Below are 23344 nucleotides of genomic sequence, written 5' to 3'. Positions count from 1 at the left end.
AAAGAATGAATATGAGCTTCAAAGTTCAACAAAAAAAAAAAAGTTCTTCTTTAGAAGTAACTTGAGGTTCTTTTATAGTGTAAAGCTATTTTGAGGAGGGAGTTTATTGTCTAATAGTTACAATGTGATGTTTAGTCTATTCCTTTTTATCCCAAAACTCGTTACTAAATAGGATAGTTGACAGAAAATAGTGTTGGATGTTCCCAACATTTCAAGTCTTTTATAACTAAAAATGGAAAAAGTTTATTTCCACAAGTTAAAGTTTTAATAAAAGGGTCTTCATGACATATGACATTAGTGAACGAATATTTAGTTTGATTTTTTTTTAATTAGATGACATTCTCTACACTTTAAATCCAACCAATCTACTTTTACCAATTTAGTGTATACTAAAAAAAATTCAATTTCTCAAGATGTTCTTTTTTATTTCATTCTTTTACTCAACATTTTTAGCAGAAATTATACTCTTTTTTTTACCATATTTTTGAACCATCTTAAAATTATTTTTATACAAAAAATTTATATTTTTGGTGTACAATCACATTATTATCACTTGTAACTTCATGATTGCTAGGTTATAGTTTCTAGTAACTGCTTCAATTGCAGTCTTTAAAATATAGTTACTGAATTTGAATAACTCCAAATAAGGTAATTTGTGATAGTTTTAGTGTTTTACCTGTTTATTTGTTTGAGTTGTTTGAGGAGATAGTAGATAAGGTAGGGGAGTGGTAGAAGGCAATAAAGGTAGAAGGATTTGGATCCTTTAAGATATCTCACAATTGATTTATAGGTGGAACTAAAAATAAATATGAAAGAGAAATTATTTAAGAGTAGAAAATCACATTTTATTTTTTAAAGTAAAATTTAAACTTTAGAAGATACAAATTCAATATAGACATTATAAATATAAAGTATGAATAAGTAAATAAATTCACATTTTATTAATGTTTTAGATGTTTAATATCAATAAATACTTAATTGAAAAAAAATTTAATAATATATAGACACAATTAAAAAAAAAAATTAATTAAAATTTGATAAAATTATAAAAATTTATAAAATAATTATTTTTTTAATTGTATACAATGTTAATATATAAAAATCACAAGATTTAATTATATATTATCATAAGTTCATAAAATAAATATATAGTAATGAAAATATTTAACTAAATTACAGTCATCATCTTAAAAATCTTACACACTATTTTTTTGTTAGGAAACATTCTTACAAATATAAATTAGTTAGAGATGAGAGTTTAAAACTTTGCTTTATTTATTGTCAGTGCATAGCATGTTAAAATGAGCATTTCGTTAGAGAAAGAAAAAGCAAATAAAGAAAGTATGGTGTGTTCATATTTTCTTTTTTCGTTTTTTATTTTCATAAATTTAATCACAATAATACATTATCATTTTCCTTTTAATTTGTTTCTAATACTTATACTTTCTTTGTGAATGTAAATACTAAAATTTAATATTTAATTTCATTATTTTAAAAATATAGAAAACTTAAAATAGGATGGTATTAATCAAATAAACAATTTTCTGATTTTGCTTCTAATTAAAGTTTAATACGACATTTTCAATTTATATTTTTTTTACATTTTGTGAATTTCTTTTACATTAAATATGTGTATAAAAAGTTCGTATTTTTTATGATATATATATATATATATATATATATATATATATATATATATATATATATTAAAATATAATACATTAAAAATAAATTAAAGAGTAAAGTATCGTTTTTGTCTCCAACGTTTGGAGTAAGTTCTATTTATGTCCTAACGTTTAAATCGTCCTATTTGTATCCCTAACGTTTATAAAAGTGATTCAATGTTATCCTACTATCAATTATACTAACAAATTAGATTATATTTTTCAATTATTCTTACTTACATGTATTCATTTTCAATTAGGTCTCACTTAGATGTGTTTGATTTTAATATTATACCCACTATTTGTATTTAGATTCAATTATGTTCCTAGAAAAGTGAATTATGTAAATGTTGTAGGAATTAGTTTCAACTTTTGATGAACTATTTTTCGGAGTGGATCATCGATTCTATCCTAGATATTTGTATTCTAACTGTAAGAAGAGATTTTTAAAACTCAAACTAAAGCGTTCATGATGTGTAATTGACGGCAGGATAACATTGAATCACTTTTACAAACGTTAGGGACACAAATATGACGATTTAAACGTTAAAGACACAAATAGAATTTACTCCAAACGTTGATATAAATAATATATAAATATATACTCAATAATTTCATGATTGATTTTTTTCGGTATATAAATATTTTTTTAAAAGAATATACGATAGCAATTATAAGAAGAATGAAAGATAAGGGCAAAGAAAATGTGATAAGAGATCTAGAAAAGAAAAAAAAATGAAAAATTATGATAAGCAATTTATAATAATTGCCAAATATTTTGGTGACTTGGTATTATATTAATACCCCACGTGCGTGGCAGCTTGATTTATCAGGCTTGGACTGGCTGGAGTCCATTGACCTTTGGGTCCACCAAGATTGTACCTACCAGTACCAAAGGACTCTGCTATTCCACATATATTCAAACTTCAAAGTCTTTGTTTAGTTATGTGTGCCTGACTGCCTGTATTCACTTCTATAGTTATTTATACAGAAATGTTAGATGGCGAATTAGAATTTATTATTTTTTATTATTAATTATTTATTAATATTTTAAAATATGAGATAAAATATATTATTAAATTATTAAATTAAAAAAATTAAATTAAAAAAATTGAGTTAATAAATAAGTGATGATAAAAAATATTTTGATGGTCTTTAATATTTTTTATTTATATTTCACATAAATTCAAATAAAAGTATTTGAATAATAATTGAAAGTGTTAATTTATTTTTCTATTTTTTAAAACATAAAAAACCCTTTTTTTTCATTTAGAAAATAGAAGAATGTATTAGAATTCTCGGTTTTTTTCAAAGGATAAGTGTTTTTTTTTTTTTCTATTTAAGTGATATATAAGAATTAATAATATACTTGTTAAAATACTAAAAATTTGGAGAATAATTTTGTTATTTTAAAAATTGATAATGTTAATTTTTGGTCATTTTTTTCTAAGTTATCTTTTCTTTTTATTGTTTTATTTTTATAAAAGATTTTATTAAAAATAATTTAGAAATAATATAAAATAAAAAAGTAATATATATTGTCATTTAAAGAATGACAAAAATCACTCTTTATTTAGATAGATTTTTTAAAAAGAAATTTTAAATATTAAAAATGTCTTGTATTTTTACTTTTAAAATAAGATATTATTGATTTTTAGAAAAAAATAACTAATTTATTTTTTTTAATAAAAGTACTTTTCTTAAGACATGTATCTAAACATGTTTAAAATTTAATAAAAATATTTTATTTTTTATAATTTTTTTACTCAAATAAATAAATTCAAAACAACACTAAATGTCTTTGTGAGTTGTGAATAGTAGATACTTACAAATAAAATATCTCAAGAGTTTATTCAATTATTCAAACTCAATTTTTTGAAAAATTTTAAAAATTGCGATCAATCTATTTTTTTAAGATGAGTCTATGTTATGCGAAATAAATAGTTATATATGTATGAGGGGAAGAAAGGATACAATCAATTAAAATGAAAATCACACTTTCCTCACCATTAGAACAATTCCGTTGACTTAATGGCAAAATAGAGTGAAATGGTCCCCGGCCATGGTTACTACATTTAATAACAGTAATGCTGCATTAAAGATGCAAATACATGACATCAAACTTATTAATTTTAATGAATTCTAAATGTAAAAGTAACTTACAAAATCAGTCAATTACATATAATTTTGTATATGTTTTTAAGGTATTGTAAAATTAAATATTTTATAATAACTCGGAGAAACATAATTAAATAGTAGCATTGGTTCTTTTTATTTACTAATACTGTTAATATATAAAGTTGTTTGGTTATTCCTTAAAAAAAAAGAAAGTTGCTTGATTTTTTTTAGATATTTTTTGTACACATTTTACTCTTTCATCGATCTTCCTTTACTAACATTTCAATTTATGTTGAAGGAAATATTCATTAATTATTAACGATCCAAATAAAATAATACCCTAAAATTTATTTTATTATCTATTTTAAAATAATGATAAATATTTTACTTTTTGTAATTTTATTTATCATTCATCATTTTCAATCAATTATATTAATATATAAATAAATTAAGTTAAATGCAATAATATTTGTACTAATCAACATAATTTTTTAATTTGGGATTTTTTTAATTTCTATAAAAAATAATTATTAGACCAAAAAAACTTTTTAAAATACCAAGATACAAAAAAATAATATTAAAAAAACTCATACAAAAAAAAGTTAAATTTAAAATAATAAAAACAAACACAATAAAAATTTTTAATCAAGTGCATCATCTTCAATTTTTTTTAAAATGTTAATTTTTTTTACCTAATTTTTCAATCTATTTTTTTATCTTAGTTCAAAACATTAGCTATTATATTAAGCATGTAAATTTATTTATTTTTTAAATAAGAAAGATTACACCCTTTTAAGTGTCTTTTGTTAAAATATTTGAGTCTAACATAAATCAATAATAATATTCAACTAAAAGATTTAATAATTGTTTGGCTCAATAAAGTAAGTTAAATAAATAAAAGATATTTTTATAAATATGACGTATAAAAAGTATAACACTTTTAAAAATGATTAATCAAAATGAATAAGTAAATTAATACAAATTAAAAGAAAATTAATTTATTTATTCCAGTTAAATTAAATAATAATTGATCAGTTATAGTCAATATAGTTAAACAAAATATTAAATAATTTGATATTTATCTCAATTAAATAAAATAATAATTAATTATAATATTTTTAAAAATTATTAATCAAAATACATAAGGTAAAAATTAATGTAAATTAAGACAAAATTAATTTATTTTTTTTCAATCAAATTAAATAATTAATGTGATTATTAGTTATAGTTAATATGATCAAATAATTTTAATCAATAATTTGATATTTATCTTAATTAAATCAATAAGTGATTAATTAATTAATGCATTTAAATAAATTAAATAAAATAAATAAAAAAATACATTACACGTTAGCTATATTATTAATTGAAAAGAAAATCGATTTTAATAGTATATAATAGATATGATTAACTACATACATTAGACTCATAAAAAGTCATCAACAAATTAAAGCTTTCTTAACAAATTTCCCCACTTATGTGATTCGGATTCAAAATATTTTATTAAAACAAAGGAGAATTTATCACTTATTTAATTCCAGCTATTTTTAAATATTCATTTTATCTTATAAGTAAAATTAATATTTTTCTATTTTTGGATGAGTTACTAGACTAATATAAAATACCATCCAATTCAAATATTGTTGACCCTAATTTAATCCTAAAAATTAATTTAAGAGGTGAAAAATACTTGACATTTAAAAGTTATATTTTATAATACATAACATCCGTAAATACTAATCAAATGCAATAATAATGGGGAAAAAAGGAAAAAGGAATTAAAGAAGTAGAAGAAAAAAGAAGGTAGTAAAAGTAAGGGTAAGAAAGTGTAAGAGAGGAAGTAGAGAAGGGGAAGATGGTTGTATTAGTTTAGACGCGTAAGAAGGTGTGGGTGTTGGTGAGCCAACCCTTTTGCTAGCTGGCTGTCGGGGAGAGGTCCCCAGATCCCTCTCTCCCTGCACGTGACTCACCACCTCCTCTCCCCTCTCTACTCTCTCCCCCCTTCTCCCCCTTCATTCATCACTCTCCCTTCTCTCATCAACACCCCCAACATCAGAACCCCATCGCTTTCTCCTCTCTCCCCTCTCCCCTTCTCTTTAATCCATAAACCCATACGACTAACCTCACAACATACAAATCTCTCTCTCTCTCTCTCTCTCTCTCCACACGGTGATGATGATTTTGATTCCACTCTCTCTGTAACGGAATTTCAGATTCAAATGCCAGATTCCACCTCCAATCCTCCGATCCAATTGCGGTAAACTCACTCTCTCTTCTCGATTACCGTTTTCTTTTATTTATTTACATTTCTTTCCTTCGATTTTCCGTTATCCTTTAGCTTCTACCTTAGCATTATCGGTTTCACGTTTCCGCATTGCTTCTTTCCACGTGCTTTCTTACGATCGACTTCGATTTCTGGCTTTCCTCTTGATTTCGAGTCAAAACTAAAACGAGCTGAGTTCGTACGTTACGTTAATACATATGTAGGTCTACTCTTCTTTCTTTCTTTCTTTCTTTCTTTCTTTCTTTCTTTCTTTTCTGTTTGATCCGAATGCAGTTTTCTAAGTGAATCTGTTTTGTTGTGCTGCTCTCGGTTATGAAAATCGGAATTAAAATCCGTGAAAACGAACTGGCTGAGCTGAACTTTTGAGGTTTTGCAGTGTATATTGAATTGTGCAGTGCAGGCATTCTTATATTTGCTTCTGATTTTTCATTTTCCCTGCTATTTGAGTGTTCGTCATATGAGTAGAGTCTTACATTTAAGTGGACTTTTGTGTCGTTATTTTTAGAAGCGACTAGTTCTATTGCTGTGTGGTAAATCACAGTGTTGTTGTGTTTTAGTGGTTTGACTATAGATAATTATGATAAAATACTATGTAGTGACCACAGTTAGTGCAATGAGATTTCGTTGCCTTTTTTTTGGCAATAATACTGATCGGATTATTCGAATGCCTTATAAAACAAAACAGAGAATTATTTGAAACGAAATCTGGAGCTCCCTAAAACACGTTCTAGAAACCACAAACGGGAAGACAATGTAGGGGAATAATGAAAACAATCTATCCTGGGAAGAGAATATATTAGGATTATCTTGCGCAGGAATAATCAGTTTAGATTGAAAATTGAGGATGAAAAATGAAGTAGTATAGCTCAAAACGGAGATACGGGAGATAAGAGAGCTTTGGTATGTCAAATAATAGTTATTTTTTGGTGACTTTAGCTTGGCTAGAGTTTGCACTTGTATGTGCAACATTTATTGTGACGAGGATTGTAAAGAATAATAATGGTACCAATGTTGTTTCATGTGTTGATGCAGTGTTTGATTTTACACTAAAGGATTTCCTTTTTGCTTCAGTGGAGCTTACATACTGATATGCATAATGCATATAGTGTTTCCATATATAAACCATTGTTGGTCACGTGAAGTGCCGAGTTATTGTTTGGCTTAGAATTTGGAGGATAATTTAATAAACTAGTAAAAATCAGAGTTTTTAAAAAAGAGGTACAAAATATGGTAAGTTCCTATGTGGATGCTGGTGCATTTACAGTTACAATTGAATAAATAACATGACTTGGATGTCTAAATGCTAGAACATTGGACAATGTTATCCTATCATGCACTAAGATAATCCGATTGTATAGATGTTAGCATAATTTGACATCAGTAACCTTTATAGTTCTATCTTAGCACATTACAGTTTAAATTGGTGCATTTATGTAAATCCCCAGAGCATTATGTGCAAGGATGTGAACATAAGATGTTTGTCCATTACAAGAATGGTTAAGTTATTTGAATACTTAATGGATATGCAGTATAACCTTGTCCACTTGTGCATACTGAAGATAAGTTCTGCCATTTATCCTAGTTTTTTGTTTTCCTTGTATTTCTGGAATATGAATCAGTATTCTGCATCATTGATGTACAAGAATGAATCGTAGTGTTTCTTTATGTACAAGTTTCATTAATGGGAAATGGATCTCTGTTGGAAATGATATACAGAAGCTCTCAATAGTCAACCTTTTATCATGTGGGTTCTTTCCTTCAGAGAGTGAGGAAAGACTACCCACCCCACATTTAGTATCATCTGGTTTTTGTTGGTTGTAAATGTTAAACTGAGAGATTTACTCTCTTGCATTGTGGATGATTGATTTAGATTGTCTTTGCCTCCTTATATCCTGTGAGCTCCAAATATGGATTTTTTTTATTAGTGAAAAATGGATGGGTCAAAACCAAACCATTAATCCATTATATGATAAAAATTGTATTTGAAAAGTTCAGTTCATGCATGGCCCAATTAATAAATACTACCTCCATTAAGAAATAACTGTCCACTTTTGAAATCATACTTTTCCATAAATAATTGAACTTGATGGCTAATGGATCCCTGTATGATTTTGCCACCCTAACAGATTTATAGATGATATATGGGTGGAGTTGAGGAAGTTCTAACAAAATTGCAAGCTTCATTTTTGTACATTGATTTTATTGCATGTTAGTTGTACATGCTTTTGATAAAATTCTATTTCCTTTTGTTTGCAAATGTTGATTTCTCGTTTTCATATTTTGTTATTTGATTCATTTAGGCTGCAGCTTGGTACAATTGAAGCTGCTGAAGTTTATATTTCAGTGATTTGTAATTAAAAGACTATCTTTAGCTTGATATGTCTCTTATGGGTTAAGAACTGTGGCGAGATGGTTTTAAATTCCAAATATATAAGACCATGGAGGAGACACGAGAAGATGCAGGCCCGTCAGAGCAAGGTCCATCTAATGTTTCATGGTGGCCGTCTGACTTCGTTGAAAAATTTGGATCTGTTTCATTGGGTTCTCAAGAGGAGGCCTTAAACAATAAAGAACCCCCTAGACATTCTGGTAATGATATTTTGTCACCTAAAAATGCATCTCAAGTTCTCTGGAGCACAGGAATTCTACAAGAGCCAATTCCAAATGGATTTTATTCAATCATTCCGGTGAGGATTTATTATGCCATTTTTATTTGGTTATAGTTTTACATTGTTCAATAGTGCTGCTCATCCATGGATCATGACATGCATTATTGTTTCAGTTTTGTGGTGGTACTGTGCTTCTTGTTTCGCTATCTAAATAGTCTTGTTACTAATTAATCTGATCATGTCCAGGACACAAGACTCAGAGAACGTTTTGATAGTATTCCTACCTTGGACGAGCTGCAAGCTTTGGGTGGAGAGGGTTTTAGGGTTGATATCATTCTTGTGGATTCAGAAAGAGATAAAAAGCTGTCCATGTTAAAGCAACTGATTGTGGCATTAGTTAAAGGATTAAATTCGAATCCAGCTGCAGTTATTAAGAAGATAGCTGGATTAGTATGTACTTTATTATATCTTGTTGTGTACCTCTCTTTTTGAGTATGAGGATGCCTACTATATGATTGTTGGGCAGTTTTCAACACCTTATAAGTTTTTTCTTTTCCTTTTACACAAATGTATTTTACTATTTCAGTGTTTATTGCTTCAAATAATGCATTTAACTGATTCTTTTGCCAAACAATTTTCACATGAATTATAGTGCAAAGTTTTCAAGAAACATTTTGATAATTTAAAATTTATATTTGCTAATACTTTGCCTTTTGCTTTTAGCCAGCTGCAACTTTGTTTTGGTGAAACTGGTGCCCAATAATTATAAGTGATTAGTCTGATGATTAGCATTAGATGATTGGATCATTTATTTTTGGCTAATTTTGTTTAGTGGAATAATATTTCTATGTTCTTTCATTTTTACTTTTACCCATATTTCTACACAGGTTACTGATTTTTATAAGAGACCCAATGTGGAAAGTCCAGCAAAAGCTGCACTAGATGAAACCTGCCACTTGTTTGAAAATCGAGGTGTCCAGATGCTTGGGCAAATTAAACATGGTTCATGCCGTCCTCGAGCTATCTTATTCAAAGCATTAGCTGATACTGTAGGTCTTGAAAGTAGGCTTGTGGTGGTGAGCTCCAATATCTCTTGGTGGGCTTGTTTGTTCTCTTCTATACACTTGATTACTAGTTTATGGAGTTGTTAATATAATTCATATGCAACAACAACAACAACAACAACAATAACAACAACAACAACAACAACAACAACAAAAACCACAACTACTAAGCTTTTTCCCACTAGATGAGACTGCAACCCATTATTTCCTACTGTAAACCATGTTTTTAGACAAGCCATTAAATTAAGTCTTGTGAATAACTTTCAATTGGCGTTTTTAATGTTCTCCACCTCTAGCCATTGTGCTGCTCTCCATTCAATTGCTTTTTATGGTATTCTCACATGTCTAAACTGCCTACAATGAGATTCTACTGTTTTGTCCATGATAGGTGTTATACGAACTACAAGTCCTATCTTGTTAAGTTGTCCACTCAATATAGTTGGTGTGTTTAGCGAAATATTTAATGGCAAATATTCACTATTCCATGTTGTTTGCTAGTTTTTGTTCCTTTCTCCCCTATTGGTATAAGAGGTTAAGGGCCTGCTTTGTTATTTTGTTCTGTTCATAATCATATCTAAATTTTGAAGGATATTTCTTGCATTTCATTTTTCATCAGGGCTTGCCAAATGATGGGACTGTTGAATGTGTAGACTCATACAAACACATGTCTGTGATTGTTGAATTGAATTCTGTGGAAATGCTGGTTGATCTTATGCGATTTCCGGGCCAATTGTTACCACGATCAACCAAGGCAGTTATTATGACTCATATTTCTGCAGCAGGAGAGAGTGATTCAGCAGAAAATGATTCTTGTGATTCACCATTAGAACCAAACAGTCCCTTATATGGGGTTTCAGAGAGGTTAGATCAAAGTGGATTTGAAAACTGTTGTTACTATTGCTTGGGATTATCTTACTTTTGTTTCCTTTAATTTCATTGAAATTTGATATTGGTGCTCCTCATCTTAATATATGTATAGCTTTTTGTTGAAAAAAAAAATGATACCATCAAGACTATAGAAAAATAATATAAGAAGATGGGAGGATAACAGATCCTCCTTACAAGTAAAAGAAAAAAAGCCATCCATGTGTTAGTTGTAACCATAGTATTGCAATTAAGTTTTCTAATTCTCTTGTTAAATAAATGTTGACACCTTATATTTTTCCTCTGATGTGATATGGTTCCACATCATCTCCCAACAGCAAAGTCAATGAGGATAACATTGTTGCAAGTTAAAATAGGGGGACTCAAATTGGAGATGTATAGAAAGGGGAAGTTCAAAGTTTGAGAAAGAAAGCTTTTTGCTTTATTACTTTTGATTTCTACTTCTTATTATGCCATTGATTGTGAGATACAAAATTTTTAGTCCTCTATTTTTTTTATTTTTACTTGTTCTTCCAGTAAGAGTTGTGAATTTACTGGTGTTGGTTTTCTTGGTCCCCTCTGACAGTGCTGAGAAGGAGGAAAACCTCCAATTTCACAGAAGATTTGAAGCTTCTTCGAATGCATCAGGCCGATCCTTACGTAACATGATGTTACGATCAAACAGTTGTTTGAGGTAATACTTTTGCATTGATCTTGAGATGTTTTGCTTTAGCCTTCTCCAGTTATTCTCAATTGAATTAAAGACGTTCTTCTATTTTATTTTCAGTGTATAGTCTTTTTGTTAATTAGGGTCAACCTTTTTGTATGATTATGTGAAACCTTTTTTGACTAGAGTCTCTAAAAGGTGTACAACACCAACCGTTTCTTGTTGATTGGTTTTGTCAATTCCCTCAGTTTGTCTCATAGTGAACCCAACATTGCAACTGCATTTGGTCGGCGTAGTCGGAGAAAAGCCATTGCTGAACAGAGGACAGCTAGTTCAAGGTTATTCATAATTCCTTTTGTTTTTTAAGATTGATATGAGTGTGCATATGTTAGGCTTAGACTCACATTTAAGCATTATTATTCATGATCTCAGTTTTTCATGCTTTGTTGTCCCTGGTCCATATAAGCTTTTCAGTTTCAGCATGTTGATGGGCTACAGCATTCTCTCCGTTATAAGGCAGAGATGTAGATGTTGTTAGCTAGAGCAAGCTTTGATGAAAGTATGAAGATATCAACAATGAAATTGTCATTTATGCAATATGATATAATAGATTAGCTGAGCTTATCATTGATTATTCTTTCAAATAGGGAATTCTTTTATAAAAAGTTAATACTGGCCTGTGATTGTGAAGTTCGCTACTGCTTTATCACAGTTTTCATATTTACCTTTAGTGGTGAGAGTATCTAAATAATCTCCATATCTTATGTACCATTTCTTAGAATCAATTGCCAATATGTTACCCATATTTTTGTTTCCGACCTGGTAGTTGTGTTTCCAACTGATCTGTGTAGGCAAATGTGTCAAAACAATCTCCAAATTGCACATAATAACTTTGAAATTAAAGAAATTTATGATCTGTCCTTTCTGTGTGTGTCTATTCACTTATAGGTTAGCATATGCGTATTTCTTGCTTTTAATTAGTCTGACTATTTTACTATTTTTATGAATTTAGTGCTAAATTTATCTATACTGTCTCCAAATTACACATACTGAATATGGAATTTAAAAATTTATGGTCAGTCATTTTGTGATTCACATATTTCTGGATTTGCAGTCCAGAACATCCATCATTTCGGGCGCGTGCACGGTCCCTGCTAAGTGGTGATAGGACAGCATTTAGAGATTTTGCTGATGATCAGGCTACATCAAGGTTTTTGTTGATCCATAGTATTTGCTTATGTTGTATAGTTCCCTGACATAAATGGGAGTTTTTTTAGTATCGAGTAAAATTGAGTGAAGAGTGAAGATTATAACTAAATTTTAGAGTCTGTACATTGCACATAATGTTTGTCTGTCTATTTATTTGTTTGGTTCCCACCCCCTCCATTATAAAAGGGTAATCTTCAATCTTCATTGAAACTGCTCTGCACCATAGCACGACTGTTCATAAATAGTTTAGGAATGAAGGTAATTATAGAGAGTTGGTGGTAGCATTGATTATAAAGATGGTAAAATCTTGTCATAGGTGGATGGATATGTTTGCGAAAGACCTTTAGAAGCTCCAGTTAGAAGAGTACATCAGATGGAGGATAGTCCTGAAGTTACGTTTAGGAGACCTAAGGAAATTTCAGAAGAAATTATTAAAAGAAGTTTAAATATATGGGCTAAACTCAGATATGATCTGTAGTAGGGTACTATGGTGCTGATTGATTCATGTAGCTAACTCAGCTTATTGTGATAAAGCTTGGCGGTGGTTGTATTCCTTGCATGTTTTTGAAATCTCATACTATGTGCAATTAGGGGGCAAGTCCATTTTGTTTTCTTTATTCCCTCCCCATCCCTTTTCTTCACCATGTTTTTGTTGCTTTGTCGAGTTTTTGGCATTTGTCTTGTTTGCATAGGAACATTAATAAATTATATGTGACTGAATTTTTTGGGTTATAGATTTAATGATTTTGCATTTACTTAACTAAAACTGTGTTACGGAAGATATTTAATGTTTCTTTTCCTTTTTCAGTAAAATACAGTGATAGTTTAGCTTTTTAAGGTGTTCAAATAGTCCTTATCGAATGACATGCTACTCTGAGTTGTGACCAAATACATCAATCATAGATTTGTCTTGAGATTTACTGAAATAAACTAACGACATTTCACTAGTAGTTTCTTTGTATCTGTTTAGCTCCAATAAGACTCAACCCGACATTTGATCTAGTATCCTGACTAAGCTCTTACAGGTTGTCTCCACAAGTAACTAAATCATTAAGACAATATTCTACCATCTTTTAATGGTATTTTCTATATAATCTTTATCTCTAATGTATTTGTTCCTAGTCCTATCTATTATGTCGACTTATCCAGTGCAACACACTCATCCCCGTGACAAGTGCATATTTTCTTGGTTTTTAGTAGCAACACTCAGTCTCATACAACACATATCTTGTCTCTGCACTGGAATTAACCCTTAAGCTTGAGTAATACTTTTTAATTACCAGTATATTGAGGGGAACAAAAAAATAAATAAATAAAGACGTGAAAACACCTGAATTATCAATAGAAGGTGCACTGGACTAGGACTACTGTGATACTTAACCTTTTCTGCTCATAATTTTGTTGTTACTTTGGAGGCATATATTCATTGTCTTGCTGTATATTCTATGATGTAAGTTCATGTTTCCTCAATTTGGAGGTATATTAAATTGGATTTTGTAAAAGATTAATTTTTGTTTTTTTATTGTTCCATTTTCTTCTCTTGTTCACGAGTCTCTTGTTACTTTGCATGGCATGTTGGTTTTTTATTTTTATTTTTATTCTTTTAAAGCTATGATTTATAAGAGAAGCTTATTGGGTCTCAGATCCAGCTATAGGTCAGATGGTGCATCCTCATCAGAACCACGTCGGCCACGAAGAAGAAGCATCAGCATTACACCAGAGATTGGTGATGATATTGTTAGGTTGATTATTATTCTAAAATGCTTGTTATTTACTTACTTCATTGTGAAGTTTGCTGGCACATTATACCTGCTTTGAAATTCTAGAGTGAATTGTTTGGAAATGCATGATTTTTCAGATGCAGATATTGACCTCCTCATTTTTTTTTTCTGCAACAAACTTTTTAGTATGCTTTGAAGGAACAGGTGTGAGGGTAGGTCAGTGTATTAAAGAGGGTCTGTGCTAATTGAGTCTTCATTAACATGGCTTCCCTTTACTTCTACAAAAAATACAAAAAAAATTAACCATCGTTGGACTAGAATTGTGTGATCGGTTAATCTAACTCAACTTCAAAATGAACTAACTTGACTTGTTATGATGAGAGGTATGATTATTTTCACTGGGTTCTGCTTCTTTTAACTGCCGTTGCATACCATGCATGAGTAATATTTGAGTTGACTAATTTAATATCCCATTGTTTCTAATTTTCGTTATGCATAGCCATTTGTTCTTTGAATTATTTATTTTATTCTGTATTGGCTGAGATGTATGGTGCGTGACAATTCATGATCTGTAGGGCTGTGCGGGCAATGAATGAAACCTTGAAGCAAAAACGGGGGGATGATAATTCATTCTCCCATTCTCGAAACAATCAAATTAATGAAGCAAATCTTCAGCAAAATGTATGTGTGTATTACTTTGGTGACAAAGCAATATGTTTTTATTTAAACATTTGTTTCTCCTTCCTGGCATTTTTGGCATCTAATGAAACAGTTCCTTGCGTTTCCCTGTCTGGAATATCTTTGCCCTGTTATTTAGATAGTCCTGATCAAATGTTCATTTCTCGATTGAATGATTCAATCTTGTCATGTTAAGAATTTTGACTTCTCTGTAGCTGGCAAACTGCATTTTTCACTTCTTTACCCAAAATAATTCTGGACTAGATTCTCCGTTATCTCTTGCGTTGTGTTCTTTTAAATAATATTTGAGTGTCAGTATTCTCTGATTCCCTCGTAATCGAGAACATTGTACTCAACTCTTTTATGGATGCCGTTTGTTATTTAGTTGAGATAGGAAAAAGAAAATATAAAGGTAAAGGGATGAGTATATAAAGTACCCAAGAAGATTTGGTGGGGCAGCAAATAGGGTTTAATGGGTCTGTGGTCAAATTTTAGTTAGGTTAAGTATGATCGGATGAGGCTTAAAGGGTTAAAATATATCTGCTGAGTTGTATGAACTGTATTTGAAAGAATGTGATTCTTGCACCTGCTAAGTTACTGTTTATATTCAACTATAACAGGAATCAAATTTCCATCTTGGTGGTCATGTCCATGTAAATTCACAAAAGGCAATGTCATTACCATCTTCCCCACATGAATATCGAGGTCAGTCTTCTGAGAGAAGTGGGCCATCAAGACGTGACGTGAACCATGAGCTGGAGTCAACTTGGAATAAAGTCCTTGAATCTCCAATGTTCAACAATAAGCCTCTGTTGCCATATGAAGAATGGAATATTAATTTCACAGAATTAACTGTTGGAACTCGTGTAGGGATTGGTAAGTATTCTCTTTCATACTTGCTGAAACTATACAATCTTGTGTAGTGCAATTCAATGTCATTGTTTTGGCATTTGATAAACAAAATCCAGCTGATGGAATTCTTAGAGAAAGAATCAAAATTAGAGGCTCAGCATACAAGGAATTTACATTCTATCATAATACCTTTGATTTTTTAAAGTAAATTCTTGAATAAGATATCACCTCCAACGACAAAGCCTTTTACCAATGGAAGGGGTCGGCTATATGAATTAAATGATGCCACTGTATTCTTATATATATCATGATTGAAATAAGCCCATTGCTTCATTATGATGTGTGATCTATTACATGAATTGCTTTCAGTAATACGTTATCGACATCCAGATTCTTTTCATCTCTGCCTTCATTTTTATTTGTGTAACTGAAATAAAGCAACAGTGGCTTTATTTGGAATTTCGTGAAAATCTACTGTTGTATATAGCAAAGCTCAGTGAAGAAATAGTTGCTTGCTTGGCCATCAATGTAGTTTTTCTTTTTCCAGGGTTTTTTGGGGAAGTCTTCCGTGGCATATGGAATGGCACAGATGTTGCAATCAAGGTTTTCCTGGAGCAAGATTTAACTGCTGAGAACATGGAAGACTTTTGCAATGAGATCTCAATTCTCAGGTTTCTTGCCTTCAATATGCTATTTGTCAATTTTTTTCTGGTGTACCAAACATTTGCTGACTCTGTTTCTCTTTTATTCTGGTTCAAGCCGGCTCCGACATCCTAATGGTATTCTCCAACATCCAAACTAGTTCCTCTTATAGTTATGGCTTTCATCAACTGATCTTGCACATGTCTTCTAGATATGGCAATCAATGCAAGGCAAACTAAATTGTTCTTAAATTGTTTAATGAATCTTAATACTTGCTGTTATTTATCTAGTGGTGAAACTTTGTGCAGTTATCTTATTTCTCGGTGCTTGCACCAAGCCTCCTCATCTGTCAATGGTTACGGAATACATGGAGATGGGATCATTGTATTACTTGATACATTTGAGTGGTCAAAACAAAAAGCTTAGCTGGCGGCGAAGATTAAAGATGTTGCGTGACATATGTAGGCAAGTGTTATCGTGATTTATATCTTCACTGTCATTTATGCTAAATATGCATTACACACATCAATTACTGCTTCGTTATCTTCCTATAGATCATATCAAGTTTCATTTATTTGTGTTAACATTGATGTGAACTCATTGGTTATGTGTATAGAGGGTTGATGTGCATTCACCGTATGAAGATTGTTCACCGTGATCTGAAAAGTGCAAACTGTCTAGTGAACAAGCATTGGACCGTCAAGATATGTGATTTTGGGCTTTCAAGAATAATGACAGAATCTCCCATGCAAGATCCCTCATCCGCTGGAACTCCGGAATGGATGGCCCCTGAACTCATCCGAAATGAACCGTTCACCGAAAAATGTGATATCTTTAGCCTTGGGGTGATAATTTGGGAGCTCTGTACCTTGAGCAGACCATGGGAAGGTGTACCACCTGAGAGGGTATATTCAGACGGATGACATACTCATTTTGCATATGATTTTTCTGTTTCTGGATTGAAAACTTGTGCCCAAAAATTGGAAACGTTCGTACTGAGACAATATTTTTCTCTGATGATCAGGTGGTTTATTCGGTTGCTAACGAGGGTTCTAGATTGGAGATTCCTGAAGGCCCCCTAGGCAGGCTGATTTCAGGTTCGTACGTTATTTTTATATAGAAATCACTTCTTGATCGATGAACTAAAACCTATTCTACTTTATTTTGTTACAGACTGTTGGGCAGAGTCACATGAACGGCCAAGTTGTGAGGAGATTCTTTCACGGTTGTTGGACATCGAGTACTCAATGTGCTGATGCAATCTTATGCCTTTTGTACATAGAACACGGGTAGAGGCTTTACAATTGTGTTATCGGCTGAATGTTGTGGATTATTGTGAATTTTGTTTTTTCTTTGTTCTTTTTGTTCCCCCCCCCCCCCCCCCCCTCCCTCTCTTTCTCAGAACAGGTGAAAATATGAATGGAAGCTCTTGTTACGTTGTACACCTGTGCTTCAAACTCTCTGGCAACGAGTAAAGATCAATTTTATCCCCCTCTTGCATTTTCCGTGTGCAACGAAAAGAACAAACCCATTTAAAATTCCCAGAAAAAATTCCCAGAATATAGTAGTTTTTTATTCTCTATAATTGGACATAAGTGTCGCACTGTTACAGATAACAAAAAAGGGGGAAAATAAAAATAGAGGGCGAAGCAAAAGATATAAGCCAACATCGTGGCATGATCTATGTTAGCAGCAAAATGATACACCCCCTGATTAACAACTCTTTTGTTTCTATTTATGGTCACATCACGAAGTATCGCAGTTCAATCACTAATTTGGCGCCTATTCAATGCATATTCAAAGCGGCTGCATGAACCAACCCTCATTTCCGTACTCATGTCACTCTCGGGGGCAGGATAATAATCTTCCCTCAGCTGCACGTCCCTGAGATTTGGTATCTTAAGGAAAAAATTCATGAAATGCTCATGAGCGGTACCGTGAATAAATAATTTTCTCAGTGTGTAACATTCTTGCAGCAAGCCTGCAGCTGGGAGGGAGAGACTCCTCTGGTTGACATCTTCATCTTGTGGTGGCCAGTAATCAAGCTCATCCAGACTCAAAGTGCCAATTCCATTCAGGAAGAACCTTTCCCACAGGCTCAAATCCATCTGCCCAGACGGCGCAGTCAGCGCGTAACCTCTTGTGTCACCACAATCCAGCTGCATCTTGGATAAATTAGGATAGCAAGCTAGAATGCTCAAGCCGAATTCAGTCTCGGACGGTTTCGGCTTGCCCCTGCAATCTCCTTCCACCCTTATCCTAATCTCCTCCAAGCTAGGGCAATCCTCCAACCCTGCCATTGGCAATGGCGATAGCATATCACCAACTCCAATCCAAAGCGAGAGATACTTCAGCTTGTCCCAGGTGGTTCCCCAGTAACCATTCCCATTGCTTTGCATTAGGGAATCATCAATCTCAACCTCCTCTGGTGGCGGCGAATAGCTGCATCTCTGCCTCTTATTCTGGCTTGTCCCTTCCGAATCCATGCTCGCAAAGTCATGACCAAAACACTGCTCGTCCTCCAACTTGTTGAGGTCGAAATTGAGCAAACTCTGGCCAAGGCCATCATCACTTTCCTTCATCCCGTTCCACACACAATCCACATGAAGCCTCTCAATGCGGTCTCTTATGGGCTCCAACGCCCTCAGTGCTGCGAAAGTCTCAAGGTTGAGGCAGCAAGAGACCTTCACATCAACCAAGGTCTTTCTTAGCAAACAAGTCAGAGTCCTCAACCCCTTCTCTGTGATGAGCTTGCAACCCTGCACATGGAACTTCACAAGCCTCGAACACCCTCTACCAATCTCAATCAAACCCATATCATTCAAATCGCCGCAGTTCGCAACACTCAGAGACTGCAATCCTTGACACAAAGCAACCCCATCAAGCTGCGACCCAATAGCCAAGCAAATCCCATGGAACTGCCTCAGCCCCAAAGTCCTCAACCTTGGGCACTTGGAATTCAACACTTCCAAAGCAAAACAACTCTCTCTGACATTTTTACAAACGTCTAGCACCAATTCTTCAAGTAATGGCAAACCCGAGAAAAACTCCACCATAGTCGCTCTGCTGATCCTAGCATCCTCGTCACTGAACCCTGAATCATTAGGATTCCCTCGCCGATTCGACAACGACGCGGTATCGCCGAGGTGAAGAAGCGTCAATTTGGGGCAATTAGAAGCTATGGCAGTTAGGGTTTCGTCGCCGACGTAACCAAGGTACCTCGCATCGAACGTGCAAGCCAAGAGAAGGTGCTCTAGATTAGGGCACCACGCCGTGATCTGCTGAATTTCGTAAGATTTGAAACCTTCAGTGAAAGATGTCGTGAGCAGGTTGAGCCGCCGCATCGACGCGGCGGTTATGGGGTTTGCGGCGAGAACCGGAGGGAGGTCCTCCGGCCAATGGTAGAAGGAGGAGAGGTCGAGGGAGGTGAGTGACCGGCAACGGTGGAAGAGGTCGGCGAAGTCAGTACCCGGCTGCGATGCCGGCGGGCGCACGTGCCACCTGACAAGCTTCACGTGGTGGAGGTTAGGCCAAGGGATGAGGAGGAGGAGGTGAAGGGTCACAGGGGAGCGCGCGTAGAGCGTGAGTGAGGTCACGCGCGGGAACGCGTTCCGGAGCTCGATGGCTTGTTGCTGCGGGTCTGATTGGTGGCTGGTGGAGGCGGCGAAGAGTGCGTGTCCCCACGGCGAGACCAGGGAGAGGTCGAGGTCGGTGACGTAGCGGAAGCAGGTTGGGAGGATATGGAGGTCACGCGCGTTGCCTCGGAGCGTGAGGGAGGTACGCGTGCGGCGTTCTAAGCAGCGGAAGCTCCGGCACACCAGCGACATCGCGTTGCGGGTGCGCGTGTCCGACACGGCGGAGAACACGTTCGTCAAGATCTCCGGCGGTAAGTGGGTCATCGTCGTTTCGCCGGTTCCGGCCATCGACACAGGTATTATTTTCCTCCTCTAAACTTGTGTTCTTTTGCCCCCGAACGGAGAGGAATTTTTGTGAAAATTGACGGAAAAAAAAAAAGGATTGGATTTTTAAGCTGTATGGGTTAATGGGGCGTGTTGGGTTCTGTTAAAATTCGAAAAATATTGGATTTTCAAGCTGAGTAGGTAATGGGTTTATGATTGTTAGTTTGTGGGTGGCTTTTCTGGCACTTACCCAAGATCCAAATCCAGAGAGAGAAAGGGCAAAGTGGGTGAGAGTGGATAGTAGTATATGGTAATGGTACACTATGTAGAAATATACAGGGTTGCTATTAATGGGTACTGGTGTGGTGTAGTTGGCTTTTGTCGGGGCATGGAGACCCACGTGATTACGATTCGTGTGTGTATGTCTCTCTATATACTTCTACTCTTCCAGCGAGGTTGAGATTGAGGACGATGGAGGGTTCAGGGTTGGCTATGGCTATGGGGGATTTGGTTTGGTTTGGTTTGGTTCTCAGCTACTTCAATTTGAATGAAAGCCGCCCATCATCTTTTCTCCCATTTCCCCTTCTTCACAATCAATCAATCATCTGCAGAGGATGATGTGGATGCCTGATTGGCTAATTTCTCTTTCCATGGCGATCAATATAGACAGCAGGTTTAGAATTTAGAATAATGACCCCTTGTTTTGTCTCCTGCGTCTGTGTGAGAGATCTTCACTCATTTCATAAATAACTTAGTATTATTGAACTGAATACTGAACAAAAAAGTAAAAGCTCTAGATCATGATCCAGAGTAATATTAATTAAATTTTGATATTTGGTTAATGGGATAATAATGAATTTAAACACTCTGTCGAGCATTATTATAGTAACCAAATTTTGTGGTTGTTAGAGGCTCTGTCTATCAAGCTATTAGATTTTCAATAATGATATTTTTTCTTCTTATCAAACATCAAACATGATAATTCAATGTGGACTCAAGAATCTAATGCACAGGGAGAGTAATTTTGTTTTTTCGTGTAATAAAAACTTTAGCGGAGAAAGGATCGAAAATGTCAAAGTGGCGGGTTGTAAAATTCTTGTATACCCTAGCACTTATGTAGAGTGTAGACAACAAATTTTTTTTAAAACAATATTAAAAAATATGATTAAAGTTCATTTCAACAAAAAAAAAAATAAATAAAAATTTTATGTAAAAATAAAAAAAATAAATTAGATACATATAAATCATAATAAAATTTAAATAAAAAAATCGTGAGATTTAGTATAAATTTTTTAAATTAATTAACTCATTTAAAATCATAATATGTAAACATTTTAAGAATTAAATTAAAATTCTAACTTCCATATCTCATATCATAATCGTTAGAAATAGTTTTTTATTTAAAAAATTTGGCTTTGTATTTCAGATTTTTTATTTTAATATTGAAAAGTGAATAAAGTTTTACGTTAATGTTACAAAAAATGAGATTTTATAGTGTTCTGAGGACGCTGTTCTGTATAAGCAGAATACACAAAATACGTATTACACTAACAATACACAATCTATATATTTACAATACTATATATTATAATTTAATATTAAAATAATACAATATGTAATTTACGTATTATTTTTATAAATTAAAAAAATCTGATCTAACAATTCGCCTTCTATAAATTCGATTGCACTCAAAATTTTGTAAAATACCGTAAGTTTCAGTATTAAAAAATTACGTCAATTCTTATCCAATATCTAAAAAAATAACATTTCCTATTTCAAATCAGTCTTACCTTCTATATACTTCCCACTTGTTATTCCTTCATAATTAATAACTCCGTATATGTATTGTTTTGTTAGAAGTGTTTTAGAGACTTTCCTTGCTCTTTCATTTTCTCTTTTATCGGAGAGGAAGTAAGTAACACAAGTTTCTCTTGATGCTAAAGAAACTACTTGAGATATTATAAAAGATTTTGTTAACCAGAATGTTAAAGTGTTAGGTAAATAATGACTATTTTAAATAACATAAACAACCACCAATCAAATAAAAATACACTATATTTTAATTTAATGTTACTAATTAAATTTATTCTTTTAACCCTATTAATTCACATTATTTACATATTGTTCAAAAATGTTGGTTACCTATTTTTTCTTAAACGGTTCCGCTACGTTACCAACAACATATCTGCCAATTTCTGCCAACTCTTATTTATAAGAGTGTTTTATGGAAGTGTGTTCGTGGATGTGTCTAATAAAAATATATTTTTTATAACTGTGTTTAATAGAAGTGTCTTTATAGATATATTTTCTGGATGTGTCTCTTTATATATGTATTTAAAATATATTAATTATTAGACACATCTGCGAACACACTTCCATAAAACACAAATATAAATAAGAGTTGACAGAAGTTGGTGGATAATATGTTGGTACCCTATACTTTTCCTTTCTTAAAAGTGTTCAAAAATGTTGTTGGTTACCTATACTTTTCCTTAAAATTATTGATACATCAATTTACTAGACACTTGTAATTTTATTCCTTTAAAAAATTTTAATTTAATTCTTTAAAAAACACGTCTACAAAACCTTGATAGAATCATAGTAGCACTTTTCTTTATTTTTTTCCCCTTACATGAAAATTGCTATGAAGGAGAACTAGGTAGGAATGCTAGTACTTGGAACTTGAACGGCATTTCTTCCCCGTCCCTTTTTCACAACAGTCATGGTAACTGTAGATTAAAATCAGCTATAAAAAATAATTATTCGTATTATATATATATATATATATATATATATATATATATATATATTAAAATATACAATATAAAAAATAAATTAAATAATATATATTTATAAATATAATAATTAATTTAATTGTAAAAGAAATATTTTTATTTTCCGAAATAGTGGGTAACTCAGATCAAGAAGAGATAAGGAAAGAGACTAATAAAGCTCCACGGCTGGCACATGCTTTGTTTTATATATTAGTGTCGTATCTGGATAGCAATATGGGCATCATCCACTTTGACTCTAACCTAAACTTATCCTTGAAATCATGGTCAAGTTCATTGTT

The 23344-nt window shown here is 32.7% G+C and overlaps 2 protein-coding genes across 3 annotated transcripts; one reads left to right on the top strand and one right to left on the bottom strand.

Moving 5' to 3' along the window:
• Positions 1-5770: 5770 nt before the first annotated feature.
• LOC130944830 (probable serine/threonine-protein kinase SIS8) lies at positions 5771-17898 on the top strand. Of its 2 annotated transcripts, XM_057873379.1 has the most exons (17): positions 5772-6039; positions 8367-8753; positions 8922-9125; positions 9563-9751; positions 10356-10600; positions 11190-11297; positions 11519-11608; positions 12385-12480; positions 14123-14221; positions 14776-14881; positions 15499-15754; positions 16278-16401; positions 16490-16509; positions 16681-16837; positions 16989-17277; positions 17397-17469; positions 17546-17896. In XM_057873379.1, exons 2-17 carry the CDS (start codon positions 8505-8507, stop codon positions 17626-17628), a joined length of 2388 nt encoding a protein of 795 aa, XP_057729362.1. In that variant the 5' UTR covers positions 5772-6039; positions 8367-8504; the 3' UTR covers positions 17629-17896. The 2 variants fall into 2 exon arrangements, with proteins under 2 accessions (XP_057729363.1, XP_057729362.1); XM_057873380.1 differs by lacking the exon at positions 12385-12480 and having other exon boundaries at positions 5771-6039; positions 17546-17898.
• Positions 17808-21108, bottom strand: LOC130944831 (F-box/LRR-repeat MAX2 homolog A). The gene has a single exon (XM_057873382.1). It carries the CDS (start codon positions 20293-20295, stop codon positions 18136-18138), a length of 2160 nt encoding a protein of 719 aa, XP_057729365.1. The 5' UTR covers positions 20296-21108; the 3' UTR covers positions 17808-18135.
• Between the last annotated feature and the right edge of the window lie 2236 nt (positions 21109-23344).

The sequence above is a fragment of the Arachis stenosperma genome, chromosome 8, assembly GCF_014773155.1.
Source record: "Arachis stenosperma cultivar V10309 chromosome 8, arast.V10309.gnm1.PFL2, whole genome shotgun sequence".
Lineage (NCBI taxonomy): Eukaryota > Viridiplantae > Streptophyta > Magnoliopsida > Fabales > Fabaceae > Arachis > Arachis stenosperma.
Note: the sequence above shows the minus strand (reverse complement) of the source record. Positions and strands in the feature narration are given on the sequence as shown.

What these genes read in the sequence shown, in the direction of transcription:
- LOC130944830 (XM_057873379.1), top strand. Translation starts at nt 8,505, where the DNA reads ATGGAGGAGACACGAGAAGATGCAGGCCCGTCAGAGCAAGGTCCATCT. An exon ending in TTAAGAAGATAGCTGGATTA is followed by an intron (nt 9,126 to 9,562) that starts GTATGTACTTTA and finishes ATTTCTACACAG; the next exon opens with GTTACTGATTTTTATAAGAG. An exon ending in CGATCAAACAGTTGTTTGAG is followed by an intron (nt 11,298 to 11,518) that starts GTAATACTTTTG and finishes CAATTCCCTCAG; the next exon opens with TTTGTCTCATAGTGAACCCA.
- LOC130944831 (XM_057873382.1), bottom strand. Translation starts at nt 20,295, where the DNA reads ATGGCCGGAACCGGCGAAACGACGATGACCCACTTACCGCCGGAGATC.